At 41.8% G+C, this 16,173-nt stretch overlaps 1 protein-coding gene across 1 annotated transcript; it reads left to right on the forward strand.

The window, feature by feature from the left end:
- The first annotated feature begins 2,307 nt into the window (after window positions 1-2,307).
- Window positions 2,308-10,107, forward strand: si:ch211-117k10.3 (Krueppel-like factor 15). Its single transcript, XM_056365482.1, has 3 exons — window positions 2,308-2,465; window positions 4,559-5,752; window positions 8,117-10,107. Exons 2-3 carry the CDS (start codon window positions 4,623-4,625, stop codon window positions 8,283-8,285), a joined length of 1,299 nt encoding a protein of 432 aa, XP_056221457.1. The 5' UTR covers window positions 2,308-2,465; window positions 4,559-4,622; the 3' UTR covers window positions 8,286-10,107.
- The last annotated feature ends 6,066 nt before the right edge of the window (window positions 10,108-16,173 follow it).

Consider the following 16,173-nt stretch of genomic DNA (forward strand, 5'->3'; position numbering starts at 1 on the left):
TTGTTAACTCAGTCAAGGATGTGTCGGTTGGGGTCCTTGAGGTGTTGCTTTTCAGACACCACAAGTGAGTGAAGGTCAGCACACAAAAAGAAAAACAACACACGGTGTGAACTGAACATAACAGAGGTCCGATGAGTCATCTCTGCAATTTTTTACATTTGTATTTGAAGGAGCCAAAACAGGAAGCCTTCAGCCCCAAAATGAGAATCAGGTAATTCTGAATATTTCTCCGCATACCTGTTGAATAGCAACTATCTGGTGCCTGGGTACAAATATGCCTCCACGGATAAAATATTAGAGTAGCTTCGTCTGCAGCACAAACTGGCTCTAATGTGATAAACTATTACTTAATAAAGCAAAATCATACACTATGTTTTTTGGTACTAGACAGAGCCAAAATCTAATAATAACACATAATGATGGTACTAGTCTGCACAGTTGATCAAATTAAGTACTTGGGTTTATGGCTTGACACTGAACTTACATTTAAACATCACATTGATCATGTTCTCGCTCTATTTCGGTCCAGAAATTGTTTTATGCTTAGTGTCCAGAGGAAACTTGCATCACAACTTATACTTAACCAAATTTTTGACTGATGTTGATACCGATGTTGTTTATCGAAATGCATCTAAAGGCGGCACCTCAGTGGCTCACCTGGTAAAGCTTGTACCAAATGGACTTATGGGTTCGAATCCGACCCATGGCCTTTTGCTGGATGTCATCCCCTCTCTCTCTCTCTCTCTCTATCTCTCTCTCTCTCTCTCTCGCAGACTTTCCTGTCTATCTCACTGTACTATCAAAAATAAAGGCAAAAATTTAAAAAATTTAAAAAAAAGGAACTAAAACTAACCTCTTTCCGCTCAGTAGAGGAGACCCAAATAGTTGTAACATTTCTGACATTTCAGTCTGTATCTTGGAGATCTTTTAAGCCAGTACCAGCTCAAAATTGAATACAAACTAGTTCCATGTGTCTGCTATTAAAGGGTGTAGGTGTTATCTCTGCAACATAAAAAGAAGATGTGTAGTTTAGTCTCAAGCCTCCACTCAATATGAGGACACATTCACTGGCTTCAACAAAAGAACCAGAACATCATTCCACATGTTTAAATAGAGTGTGTCTTCTTATCTTGAAAATATTTGTTCATATTTCAGATGATTTGGTTTCATTTCTGTATACAGTATACAAAACACAGCAAATTCTATTTATACACATTATGTTAGTTTTGCTGGGTATGCGTTTGTTCACGGCCTCTCTATAGCCATTTAGTGGTTGTGTTCGCCATTGTGCTTGTTTTTTTTGATGTTTGAGTATTTATTGTCTTAACTGTTGTGTGTTTGATGAATTTTGTTTTGTTGTATTTTCATGTTTATTTGTATTGTATTTTAGGACCCCCTTGAAAACAACCTGGCTCATCTTGAGGGTATTATCCTAAAGCAGCGGTTACCAATCTTTTCCAACTCATGGTCCACTTGAAAATCTCAAAAATGTTGGCTGTCCACATCCGACCCTGTTACAATACAGAGGCCAAATAATGCATCCTTAGGGCACTTTTTATGATTGAACATTCATCATCTATCTCTGGGCTCTTTCTTTTTAACGCTTCCTGTTGCTAATCAGCTAAGCATTTTGATACTTTTGCAATGGATGTCATATTTTAGCGCGCAATCAGACTGAGATAGCAAACAAGAACACAATGTAGTCCGGCCAGAGACAACATAAGAGTTCCTATCATCGCTGTATCACAGTGAAACAATGAAAGTAGGTTTAAAACATTTACAATGTTTTTAAAGATCATTGTTATTGTTATATACTGTATATATATATATGTATGATTGTATGATTAGGCTACATCTTTTCACCAAACTGTTTTGCAAATGATTTTTGTTCGGCCCACTTGCAATATCTTCACGGCCCACAGGTTGGGAACCACTGTCCTAAAGAATAAACTTGTTGTATACAACAGCAGAACAGATTTTCTCCTCTTTCCTCTTATGAACAACAACAGGTTTTCAGGATGCAGGATGAAGAGCACTGAAGCTGCTCTCATGGGTCTTGCTTATAGTTGTTACAGTAATAGTTGCTGAAATTATTTGGTCCACCCCCTCTGTGTACAACATCAAAGGCCACATTGTATCCTGTTTAAGTCGAGCTATAGTGATTCCTCCATCAACACATGGCAGTCAGAATTTATCGAGCGGCAGCCAATCAGAGCGCTCCTTTTAGGGCGAGCCTCCGCCGCGCTCGGCCAATCAGGAGCGCAGAACAGGACCCGTGCCTCCGAGTTGTGCAGCGATGCTGTCACGTGACGCTAGGAAAAGGAATGCCAACATGGACCCGTGGCAAGGACGGGATGTGAGTGTGCTACGACAATAACACGACGGAGGAAAAAGGAAACACGAAAATATACAAACCCATCGACGGCGCAGCTTTCCCCCACCGAGCTTCCTCCGAACTACTCACGGTAGGTCGAGCCAAATGTCCGGGATTCTCCTGCTCGGTTCATCCGGAGACACGGAGGAGTATTAATAGAACATTTTTGACCCAGCCGAACTTGAGGCTCGTGGATTCCTTTGCAGGCGCAGTTGCACCCAGGCGGATTGCCATGTTGTCGACCGCTTCTCCTTTACATAATGTTTTAGACGCGTTCACGGGCCGATTGTTTCCTCGGGGTGAGTTTTGCTCACCATATGGTTCTGGGCGCGTCAGTGTGATACGTGGTTTTTTTTGTTTGTTTTTTTTTGTTTTTTTTACAGCGCCGTGTTCTTGCCCTGTGTCAAGTCCGAGGCCCTGCTGCAACATGTGCCTGACGGTGTGACAGCAGCAACAAACATCCTTTACATAAGCAAAAGGGGGATTATCTCCCCACTGTGAGCGCTGTCTGTTTGGACTCAAATGTAGCATCTGCGGGCTTCATAGAGGACCGAGAAAAACTCCCGGGGGCCCTAGCTAATTTAAGTTTAACTTTTTACATACTAGAAATGTGCGCAGTCAAATATTTATCATATATATGTTTTTCTTATAGCTTTTGCTACTGCCCCAGTTAAAATACATATTTTGTATGATTACAACTCAGACAAGTGCTAATTATTAGGGCCCAAAGATTAAGATGACCTTAACCAAAGCTGTTAAAGAATGTGCAGTGTCAACCAAGGCTGGTCTTGTATTATTACCTTATTTTGGCAGGATCTATATACATGGCTCAGAAGGGGCCCGAGTGCAAACTTTCTTCCAGGGGCCCTCAAACAGGGGTAACCTGTGCATGGCTGGTTGGCCATTAATCTTAAGGTTGGTGTTTAGATCACCAGCTCTTCCTGTTGAAGTGTCCCTGAGCAAGGCACTAAATCCACATTTTCTCCTGATGTGTGCACACTGGCAGATGACTTTAAGTAAAAGATCAAATCTGAAACGTGAGTTCATGGTAGGACTGTGCAATGATTCAAAGTTATCATGTATCAAGATATAGTAGAGGTATCGGCGTATTGTGTTATTCTGAGCATTTGTTAGTTATAAGAAAATTTGTTATTTATGGTTTGACATGCGTGAGGAGTCTGAACACATAACAGTGGAACACAGTTCGTTGTATTGAGCATAAATCTGGTTATTTCATACATGATTTGTCCTATATTTGTTATATGTAGTAATCTGTGTTGCCAGTATTCAACCATATCACCTAGCACTAGTTAATGCTTTAGAAGTGAATGGAACTTCACTTTACTTTGTCTAAAAGTGGAAAAATGAAAAGGTGTCACAATCTGACTAGTAATAAAATACGATGCAGCAAAATTAAGCAAAAAAAAAAACAAGGTTAAAAAAGAAGTCTCTAAGAACCAGGTGAACCAGTTTCCTGTGGGATAGATTTACTTCTGAAATATATGTATAATAAAATTTCAATTCAATTTTATTTGTATAGCACCAAATCATAACATACATTATCTCTAAGACCTTACAATATTATAGAGAGAAACGCAACAGCTCCAACTATGAGCAGCATGTGGTGACAGTGGAGAGGAAAATCTCCCTTTAACAGGAAGGACCCTCCAACCAGACTCAGGGTGGGTCGAGGCAGACGGCCTACTGAAAGAGGAGGGAGAGAGAGACCAGGAACAGCTGTATGTACTGATAATAATAATAGTGGTCCCCATAGGTGTAATGGTGTCATCAGTAAGAACAGCAGCAATGATAGCACTACCAATGAATAATAATAATAATGAGTGTTGTAGTGTCAGATCTGGATCCTGCAGCTCCAGAGTCGGAGAGACCTGCAGAATGAGGACAGAGAGGGAGAGAGACAGAGAGAGAAGCACAAACTACAGGAGAGAGAAAATGCAAAGTTAATGACATGCGGTAATGTCATGTAAATGCATGGAGAGAGAAGGAAGAAGTGCTCAGTGCATCATGGGAGATCCCCAGCAGTAGGCCTGTAGCAGCACAACTAAGGGCTGGTTCAGGGCTCACCTGAGCCAGCTCAAACTACAAGCTCAAAAAAGAATCTGGGAATTGAGATAACTAATTTCTGCTGGGTAATAAAATCCTGTCTCCATGTTTCCTCTGCAGGTTCTTGTGGTTCCTCTCGGTAGAATTTCCTCAACATCCTCTCTCCTGCGTTCAGCCTGGATCAATGGTGTCTCTCAGCAGCAGAACACTGAGTCTGGAGAATGACCTGTTCAGGGACAGCAGCAGCAGCAGCCTCTTCTCCCTCAGCTTGGGAGACGGAGCCTGCAGCGAACGGGGCAGTTTAGCCTCCTGCGACAGCCCCGAGGCAGGGGACTTGGGGGCTATGCACAGCTCCAGCCCTGGAGAGGAGGAGGAGGAGGAGGAGGAGGAGGATGAGGAGGAGGAAGAAGAAGACGAGGACGATGGGGCGCGTCTGCATATTTTTCTAGGAGCAGCAGGAGAAGAGGAGCCTGCGAGTCAGGAGCCAAAGCTGCCAGATTTCCCTTTCCATCCCTCCTCCCCGTTCTCCCCAACCTTGGAGGACATAGAGGAGTTCTTGAGGGAAAAAATGGAACTAGTCAAAGAGGGGCTAGTGGCCCCAAAAGAGGAGGCCTCCCCTCTCCCATGCAGCACCAGTGACTCTCCATCCTCCAATGCGCCCCCGGCCTCTTCCTCAGACACTTGCAGCGACCCAGGGACTAGTGCTTCCCATTGCTCTTCCAGCCCAAACACCCCTCATGATGAGCAGAACAGTCCCAGCCCAGCTGACCCTTCCCCTTCTGCCCAAGCAACCCCCTCACCATCCACTGTAACCCCCCCAGTGCTCCTGGGCGCTCCGCTGGTTCTCCAGCTCCAGCCGCTCCCTCTGGCCCAGCCTCAGCCCCCGGCAGGCTCTCCTCCTGGGTCACAAAACGGCATTTGGCTCACTCATCTCGTCATGGGGCTCCAGGGTGCTACAGGACAAAATCTCACCCTACTGACCCCCCAGGTGCCCTCCACCTCCACCACATTTTTATCACTAAACAGTGGAGATGCCAAGTCAGCTGACCAGAAGTACGTGAAGATTGCGCCTCTGCCCATCACAATGAGGACTGTAGAGATAACAGGTGTGACTGGGGTCGGGGTCCAGGGCAGCGGTCTGTTGAAGGCCATCGCCCCCCGTGTGACCAGAGTTCCACCTACAGAGAGGGTCCATAAGTGCTCCCACCCAGGCTGTGGGAAGATGTACACCAAAAGCAGCCATCTGAAAGCTCACTTCCGCCGGCACACAGGAGAGAAGCCCTACACGTGCAGCTGGCCTGAGTGTGGCTGGAGGTATGTGACAGAATGTTTAAGAGTTTAAAATCAAGCAGGGGTGGGCGATCCGGCCAAGAGATCATATGACAATCTTCTTAGGTAGAATCACTATCCACGATCTGAAACCCAAGTCTGACTCGTCATGCATATGGCTTCCTGAACACAAAGCCTGTCACTTCAACTCAAAGGCCCAACTCACAAAAGTCTGCATCCTGTTCCCGCTCTGATTTTATTCTGAAAGTCCTGACTTTGACAGCCCGCGGACGGATGGCAACTCCACTGTCTTGGACTGTCGCAGCTGGTGACGGTAGTTCCTGTTGGTACATGTGCGGCTACACTAAGCTCGGCAAGGTTGCAAAGAGGAACAAGGAGTGCCGTCTCCAGCTGCAATTAGTGGGCTAGCTGCTTAATGATGGGCTGGTTAGCTACGACCGAATATGAAAAATGAAATATGTAGATGTAGCACCTTTTTAATGGCACGATCTGTTCAATTCATCTGAAAAGAAGATCACATTGTAAAGTAAGACCATCTACAATATATGATGGTCAGATCACCCACCTCTAAGGTCAAGATTAAACCAGTGGGCGTCCCCACTGGTTGATGGCAGGGGCTGCCTCTGAGTTGTTTTGCTTCAGGTACCAGAGAAATGAATGAAACCAGTTTGAGTAACAGATCTATGAGTTTGAAGGCTTATCAGATGCTCAGTGGTTTATAATACAATGAGGAAGTCTAAAAAAAGATCACAGTGACAATCATCTTATTCACTGTCTCAGCGATAGTAATCCAACAGGAATGTGCGCCTACTTGTTTCTCCAACTCGGTGCCTTGCTGGATGATGTGACACCGAGTTGCACCAAAACTTGAGTCACTCTCAAACCTTGTGCCAAACAAATGTGTGTTCCTTCCGTGTCGATGGTCTCATCTCAGTGTGGATGACCCCCACCCCAACTATTAGTAGTTTAAATTATCTGTTCATTTTCAGTATCAGTTTATTGTTTAGTCAATCAGATCTTGGAAAAAGGCCCGTCACAGTTTTCCAGCCCATGATAACATCTCCGCATTCTGTATTGTGTGTGACAACAGTCAATATTTGTGTTAGAAGAAAGTGCTGTGTATGTGTGTGTTAGAAGAAAGTGCAGTATGAGTGTGTGTGTGTGTGTGTGTGTGTGTGTGTGTGTGTGTGTGTGGTGTGTGTGTGTGTGTGTGTGTGTGTGTGTGTGTGTGTATGTGTTAGAAAATGAGTGTGGTTTATGGTGTAAAACACTTTGAGTTGTGTTGAGTTGTGAGTTGACAACACTAGAAAAGGCCATACAAATGCAGTCCATTTACCATTGAACATACCCATCACTTAACATTACCCAGCATAAGAGGGATGAATAATGATAAAAAAGACGGAAGGTAAAAAGTAGTATTTGATTCATACATTTCAAAACATTTTATTTTGAACTAAACGGTGCCGTTTGGAACAGTTTTACCCGAGCAGTCATGTATTTGTTTTGTGAGTAGTGATTTTTAGCGTCACCCATCTCCTTCTCTGCCAGTGTCAATCACTGTGGGTCAGTTCTGTCATTTGTGTAAAAAGTATAGCTCCACAAAGAATCGAAATATAATCAAAATCACAATATGGCCGAGTGCAATATCCAAATCACAGGAGCTGCAATTTTTTTTTGATAAAGGTAAAGGTGTTGTTTATTGTTAACACCATAAGTGTTGTGGTGCTACAGACGCTACAAATCATATTCTCCAGACGTTGTTTGTTTGGCCACTTAAGACCCAACAAAAATCACATCATCATCATTTTTATATTTTTTTCAGTGAAAATGAAAAAATTATCATTCCAACTGAAATCGCAATATCTGCCAAAAGAATCTCAATATGATTTTTTTTTTTTGCATATCATGCAGCCCTTGTCCCCAGGCACTTATGAATCATCATCATGGATTTGGTGTCTGGTAGCTGTATTTTACTCATCCATCGTTGCATGCATTGCATTGTAGGACTCTTACTGTACATGCAATGAACACATTTTTCATACAATTGTGGGACTTCTGTTGGTCTTGTATAATGCATAAAAATACTATTGCTGCAAGTAAATATATGTAGTAAATGAGGCCTGATTCTGAAGTTGCAGTCTAGTAAGGTAAAACATAGTGATTGAAGGGGTCTGCAAAAAGTCTGAGCCCAAGAGCTGTATTCTTTCTGTGGGTATAAAACTCCTGTCTATGCCCTTAAACACCAGACTCACCACATGCAGGGGACATGGACTAATTTGGTGCCTGTCTTCTTATCACATAATAGATATATTAGCCAGTGGGCTAATTTGAAAAAGTCATAGTAACTTTGCTCCTCAAACGTCCTTACATCTGCTCTTGTGTCACCAGGTTCTCCCGATCTGACGAACTGTCCCGCCACCGCCGCTCTCACTCCGGCATCAAGCCCTACGAGTGCTCGCTGTGTGAAAAGAAGTTTGCCCGCAGTGACCACTTATCCAAACACACGAAAGTCCACCGCAGCTCCAGGCCCAGCAGGATTATCAGGGCTACCGTGTGACACCTTCAGCTGGCATAAACCCTGCCCTGCACCCTCCCACCCACCCACCCACCCTCCCTGCCTGCCTGCCTGGCTGGCTGGCTGGGCTGGCTTTGTCCAGGGTGGGGTCCGGGTCTCCCTCAGGACTTTTGGTGCTTCACGATCAGAACTTTCAGAAAAAAAAATCTTGAGAGCTGACTGCTGTTTCACCCTCATGGTTTCCTTATTTTCTCTCCTCCCTGCTGTTTACTTTTCACTGTTCCATCTGAGCAGCTTGTCTTATACTGAGCTAACAGCCACCTCAGGAAAAACTCAGCTGAAAGTGGATTTCCTGGCTCACACACACACACACACACACACACACACACACACACACACACACACACACACATAAAACAAAACGCATAACAGGAGACAGTCTTACAGAGATGCAACCACTGCTTGCGCTACTGCTCCTGTTACCAAGCTACCAGGTGCTGTTGAAAAGTAGGTGGTGTTGGGCAGGTTACAGTAATGGGAGTGGGAGCATTTGTAATTATATTATTATTTCCTTTCTACTTTTGCATTCGCCCGTCTTTCTCAAAGCCAAAACTTCAGGGTCCACACGGATAAAGCTTCCCAAGTTTTTTTGTACATTGTTAAAGTGTTAAATTTTTACCCCTTCGGCGTCTCATACATGCCATGCGATCTAATCATAAGGCTTGCGATGGACACGATTCACATGGAGGAGCGTGACAGCCGTCTCCGTGGGGTGACATTCTGGTGAAGGTAGCAGAAGTCGCCTCCAAGCACTTGGATTTTCAGAGTTGTGCTTCACTCTGAATGAACGGTATGACTCTGCTGGGACATTGATTCAGTCATACTAAACTTGTGGCTTTGTTTCACAATTCAGCCGAGCTGAGAAATTCTCCCTAAGCCTCTGTTATATTATGATCCAAACCTGGCCTTTATCACATTCGTCCAGCCGTAATCCTCCCTGTTTTGACTCGTATGCCTTTTTGTCAGCCCCAGTATGCCCTAATCTCTATCGATGCCTTTTGTCCATATCACGAAACCTCACTTGATCCTGCTGTTGTACTGTTATCATATGACTGCTCTTATTTAACTGTGATTCTGAGCGGGGGGTTGCCAAACCAGAAATCCCCGTTCTGTCTCTGTGAGAGCATGAAAACGACACCCTCGGTGCATGACAGTTTATAAGCTGTTTGTTCTCTGAAATTCTCTTGAAAATCATTTGCAGCCGACTTCAGTGGCCTAGAAAATGACTCATACTTAGGCTCAATGGTTCAAAAGTGCTCAGTGGTTCAAAAGTGCTGCTCTTTCTTATTTACAGTAGCAGTTACTGTAAAAAAAAAAATTTTTTTCTGTTGGTTATAGCAACAGGAAAAGCTAATACTTTAAACAGCTGGAAAGGCAGCTAACATCTATTCAATCTTCTGTATTAGCATACTCAATATAATGTGTACTGAACATAAAGGACAAAGATAACACATGTACAGCTTGTAGCCTTTATATATAGATGGGTTTTTTTTTTTTTTATCAAAGAGGATTTTCAATCAGTGCATTAAGCTATTCAGTCGTGTTTCTGGAGAGATTTTTTTTGGTCTGTTATGTGAGTTTGATTGTAGCGTGATCAATCTGTGGAATGTCAGACTGATTATGGTCTGGGATTTGGAGTCCCACTCTACCCGTTCACAAACCATTAAGCTGAATCTGCTGGTCTCAAGTGCACTTGTGTTCGTGGAAAGTGAGAAACAGTTATTGTGCTCTTATGGCAGTTCCATAAAAATGTATCAGAACTGTAAAATGACACCCCCCCCCACCCCCACCCCCCCCACACACACACACACACAAAAAAAGAAAAAAAAAAAAAGCATATTTTTGAGGGAAGGTTAAACTGCACTCTGCTGTGCAGTCGGTATTATCATTTGATCTCAACACTTTGGTGCTTGTTAACCTACCAGTGCTTCACATGAAGAGACTCTGTAACTGAACGCTTCACATAACTGGATTGTTCTCTGTTGAACCAGCGGACACTTACTACCACAAACTGTAGGCTACTGGCAATCTTAACTTAGCTCAAGCAACATTGGTGCTTTTGGATGAACTAAGAAAGTAGAGCACTTTTGCATGTAGCAGTGCACAGTCATTTACATAGCAATCACCCTCATATCTTTATCTCGTAGCATTATGGATACACTAGGTTTTATTCCTTAAAAAACACCCATGCTTAGTAATGTAGAAACCCGTTCAAAGCAGACAAGACGGGCAGACGTGTTTATCTGTCTGAACCAGCGCGGTCTTTGTGTCTGAGCCTCCCCAGGCTGCTTGTACTGACCTACATCCAGACCTGTATTCCCTAATCATCATCCCGTTCTCTCTGTTTCTCTCTCAGCCCTGCCCGTGTATCTGGTTGGAAGCAGGCTGTATTTCCTTTTTTCTTTTTTTTTCTTTTTTTTTTTTTTTGAATACCAGAAATGCTATTTTCCTATTTGCAAAAATAAAAAAACAAACAAAAATGAAAATGTTGAATCCTTTTGCTTTGTCGTAATTTGAATAATGCTTAATGGAAATCTGTTATTCACACACAGGGCAACATTAGTATTTGTAATGGGGTTACAGTTCTAGCTGTAAGAGGTTGTTCATACAGAGACTGCTCCCACTGGTCTACAGAACCTTTTAGCATCTTCTAGCTTGTTTTGGTTTTCCAGCTGCAATTTAACTGTTGTACTTCACTCTCATCACTGTTTCATCCGACTCTAAGATTCTCCTTTTAGAAGCCTTTTTCGATAATGGTTTTGGTTTCATGGCTGGGCATTTACCGTAACTGTTTCGGTTCAGTGCCCAACACCACACGACCGACCAAGTTAGTAGCAAGCTGGAGAACATAGTGGGGCATTTAGCAGGTAAAGAACCAGATGTTTTTCTCTGGAATTTGTAAAGATCAAAACAGATGTAGGCTAAAAGGAGAGTATTTGGACTTGGTGAGCATTGGACTTAGCTGTCCAGAATCACAACTCCAAATACTAATACTAATTAAGCTCTGCATCACCTGGATGTGCAATTACTGTTTGCTAACATGTTAAAGTGATAGTTGGGGTTATTTGACGTGGGGTTGTGTAAGGGTAGTCATGCATATTCGGTGTATTCCCTGCAGTAGATTCGGATCAGCGCGCTGCCAGTTAGGAGAGCACCGGCACACTAGCTTTCAATATCCACTCAAGGTGCTGTATTGACGGGAAGATAAAGCACTGGAAACATTTTAAATGAAGCGTACATTTCAACGGATATTGGATTGTTTTGTTGGGCATTTTTGAGTAGGTAAGTGTAGGTAATACACTGAATATCACAACACCATGTCAAAAATCCCTAACTATCACTTTAATGTTGGTTTTCTGTTTGTTGCACTGCCCTTAAGTGGCCAAATAACATTTAATGCAGCTTTAAGTGGTACTTGTACTTGAGGCATTTCCATTTTCTGCTACTTTATACTTCTTCAATACCATCAAAAAGATTGCACTGTTTACTCCACCACATTTATTTGACCATGGTTACTAGTTACTTTGTTGAAGTTTTATTTTTTCCCCCCACAGGCTAAAGCCTTACACAGTTTGTATGGCTACCATGTTAGCTAAACACATTCAGCTGATGTAGAGCAATATTAACATTTATTTGGAGTAATGTTTCTGGTGACCTGACAAATGCACATCCAATAATCTTTCTCCCCTTTTTAGCTAGTTTTGGTTGCAGTTACTGTGAAGTACAAGTGGTAAATACTCTGCTATGTTCCTCAGCTATAGTGCTAACGTTCACTGCTGTGTGGTGTTTGGCAGGTAGCATAGCAGAGAACAGAGGCCTGCTGCTGCACCAAGGAGCTAAAAGAGGCTAAAAAAAGAGTCAAGTGAGTCAAGGAACCTCTTTCACATTACATGTAGTCATTTGACCTGTTGTCCATATAGAAATGATTAGTGCAGGTTTGTGATTTAAAAGCTCTTTAATGAGTCTACACATACTCGCATTGGGAACACTCGTTCAAAAATCTAATATATAGCAGCATAAATGTATGTTATACAGCTACAATCACTATTTTAGGCAGCAAAGCTTTAATACAAACAGTAGCTAGCTTTGTTGTCATGGCAGACAAAGTTAACAGCCTGCTCTTTTGCTCTTCATTGTTTATGTAGTCACTGCCTCTCTACTAATTTGCCCAGTGACTGTCTCACTGAAATGACACCAATCTGAATTTCCTGCGGCGCTGAACGACGGCAGCGATTACAGCACAGAGTGGGTGGCAGGATAACCACATCAAGGCCGCTCCAGTGAGCCTCTGGATAAAAACATGCTGCAGGCTTTCCAATAGTGATCTGACTGCTGCAGTATGGTGTAATATCTCTTAGTTTAATACTCAAGAAAGTGGAGAGGAAGCTGCAGCTCTATCGTCATGCATGTCAGGCTGGAATTTCTGGCTGTTGATGCTTTCTCGTTATGTTTGGCTGGGAGGGAGCACCCAGAGGAAACCGGGACCGGCTTCAAAGCAGAAGTCTGCGTCGCCTCCTTTCCTGCTCTGCTCTTTTACACTGTCGCTAATCTGGAATGAAGCCGTTTTAAAAAGCTGCTCATCTGATTCCAGTCGTGGCGTTTTGATTCATAAATTGTGGCTGAGGCAGGCGTCTCGGGAAGAAAATAGGCCAGACAAGTCGGACAGAGGGAAGAAGGGGGTTTCCTTTTAGAAATGAAATGTGGCCACAGGCTGTAATGTAATAAGAGCAGCTGACCAACAGTTGTGACCAGAGGTTACTGTAGGACAGAGCACTGTGCTGTTTTTAAAAACAATACTGCCTTTAAAAAGCTATAGATTAATGCTAATCAGTAACTGTGACAAGAACATCTTCCTTCTAAAGCTAACGACCAGATAAAAATGTTTTTTTTTTCCTATTTTAATTTATAGCTTGAAGCAATTACAATTAATAAGAAGCTTATTTTGACAAGATGTTTTCTCCCTCCCTCAAATTTATTCCTTCTTTCCCTCTTTCCTTTCTTTCCTTCTCTGGCCTAGTTGAAAAATGAATTCATATAAGAATGAGAGAAGCAGCCTGAGAAAAGTTTAAAGCTGTGCTGATCAGATTTTTTTATATATTAATAATGGATTAAAACACTGTGTAATTTGAAAAAATTGCTTGTAGTGATGAACCCACAGAGAAGTATCACTCTGCAGTTCCTCTCAGAACTAGAGACATTAAAAAGGAGGAGACACACCACTTAAAGAATCCTGAATAGAATAGTCCGTAACGGATTGTATGGACTGTATAACACACACGACATCCGATACAAGTCCCGCCCCACTGCCAAACAGCCAATTGTCTGTTTTAAAACAGCTGATATCAAGCCAGCTATGTTGTTGCACTGATGCAAGTGCACAGCTGTGAAATCTTGTGTATGTAGAGCAAGTATAACCTGTGGAAAAGGAAGCATTTAAACCTTTTTTGATTTTTGATTTGACTGGTGATTCTATACATTCAGTTTTTATGTCCCATTCACCATTCAAAGTGCAGTTCAGGCTCTTTCTCCATTCGTTTAGATAGGGGCCTGGTAATGCTGGTCAAACCTGCCAGGGGGGCGTTGCCGAGATGGCTGCAGAGTGGCAAGACTTTGACTTTATTAAGCATTTTCTGCATTTTTGACTCAATGATAAACTCACTATATACACCTGCCCAACTCCCAAACAACAGACACACACAGGTCACCAGGTTAGCTCCAAATAAATGCTAAACTTGCTCCGAGTCTGGTGTATGGCTGCAACTAATGATTGTTTTCATTGTCGATTAATCTGAAGGCTTTTTTTTCTGATTGATCAATAAAATATTTTTCTCTATGAAATGTCAGAAAATGGTGAAAATGCCCATTACAACTTCCCACAGCCCAAGGTGATGTCCCACATGCCTTGTTTAGTTCAGTCAACAGTCCATGACACGAAGATATTAAGTTTATTATCATATATAATGAAATCAAACTTCAAATTCTTCATTATTGGTAAAGAATTTATTTTTAAAAAATGATTATTTGGTTAACAAAAGAGTTGCTAGTTACTTTTCAATTAATCACTTAATTACTGCAGCTCTGTGTAAGTAGTAAACTGTTTGCTAACAAGCTGTAACAATTTCAAAAGTGTTGTGTTTGCAGAGTCCTCTGTTGCCCTTAGGTACCCAAAAATATCAAATGTTGCTTTAAGACTAATAGATTTTTCATCTAGTGCTACACATTAAACAGCATGGAAGGATAGAAAGAAAACTACAAGGTAATTTCTTCACAAACCTTAGATTCCCATTGATTAACTGGAACATACATTCTTAGATCCTTAGATACAGCTGTAAGTGTTGGCTTCCAACAAATGCACAGTATATGCAAAATACAAACGTGTGATTAACCTGGAGAAAATGTTAATCAATAGTAGATATCTGCCTCTGCTGTGATGAGTCACTCAACCAGCACGTCAATCCAGCACCGCCACTCTGTATATAATCACCCTCAAGTCTTTCCCTGCATCACATTAAGAGCTGAATGGTCCTAATGTTTTTTGGCTGAAAGTCAGAATCATATTATGACTGGTACAATGTTCTGATTGGATGTCATTAAGTACAGCCAAAGGTGTTTGCAGCCACTCAGATTTGTTTTTCCTCATAGTGAGGGGCAGGAACATAAAACATAATCGCTGAATTAACGCATACTGAATAAATTCTGTTTGTTTTTAATTCAATCTCTGTTATTAAAACAAGCTGAGTTCAGCGATATGTTTGCTCTGTGTTCAGTCCGGATAACAACAAATGAATGTGTATAATAAGTTAAATCAAAATTTTCTGAGAGTTGGTTGATGGTAAAGTTGCACTGCTGTTGTATGCTGCCACTTGGTGGTTAATCTGAAAACATACACACAGTTTCTACTGTCAAGAAGATATTTTATGTTGCTAATAACAAGAAAATCACTAAATCATTACAATTCCAACATGTTTTTGTATATTTATTGTACCGTGTACAAGGACTGCTGCATGATTCAAAATTGAGAAGGAAAATGAAAAAGAAAATTGATTTGAATTCTAATTTGCATTAGGTTTTCATTTCATTCATATAGCACATTTCATTAAACAGTTAACTCAGTCTGTGTTAGATTAAAATGTGCAAAAACCGAGTTACTCATTAAATAAACAATACTGACCACAGAGACACACAGTAACGAATCAGGGAATAGTCCTCAGTTTGCATTTGAATGTGAAGGCAGCTGTGACAGATCTCAGGTCACCAGGCAGTTTGTTTCACGGCGTCAGACCACAGTAACTGAAAGCATCCTCACTACGTGTGGATCTGTAAACTTCATTACCTGAGAAATCTGAGTGCATTCAGTGAGAGGGTCAGAGATGCAGTGAGGGGCAAAACTATTCAGTGCTTTAAAGACTAATAGTAGAATTTAACCAGTGAAATTAGTCAGTACTGGAATAATATGCTTGGCAATGTGTCTGTTTTGAGTGACCCGCCTTCCTATTGTTTGTCTGAGTAAACCAACAGAGCTTTACAGTAGTCTGGTTTAGATTCATTCATAAAGCTGTTTCTCAAAATCATCTTGTGATATAAATCCTCTAATTTCATAGATAGAATCTTTAAGTAATAAAATCCTGTCCTTCTTATGTTAGTCATATCGCTTTCAAAGTTAAGATCACACTCCAAAATAACTATTTATTGTATTAGAGACAGTGACTTTTATTCTATTGTAGCTGGCGGGTAATACAGGTTAATAATACAAAGAAAGTAGCCACCATATGAAAGAAAAAATTGGAAGCCATGTGTGTCTGGGAATTACAACCCAAATCCACAAAATGCTTTGCCTCTAATTTTAAAACATCGGATGTACCTTGTGTGT

The sequence above is a fragment of the Seriola aureovittata genome, chromosome 2 (genome assembly GCF_021018895.1).
Source record: "Seriola aureovittata isolate HTS-2021-v1 ecotype China chromosome 2, ASM2101889v1, whole genome shotgun sequence".
In the NCBI taxonomy this organism is placed as follows: Eukaryota; Metazoa; Chordata; class Actinopteri; order Carangiformes; family Carangidae; genus Seriola; species Seriola aureovittata.

Excerpts from the sequence above, each read along its gene's own strand:
- si:ch211-117k10.3 (XM_056365482.1), top strand. The coding sequence starts at position 4,623 with ATGGTGTCTCTCAGCAGCAGAACACTGAGTCTGGAGAATGACCTGTTC. Across the intron at positions 5,753-8,116 it reads TGGCCTGAGTGTGGCTGGAG|GTTCTCCCGATCTGACGAAC; the intron begins GTATGTGACAGA and ends TTGTGTCACCAG.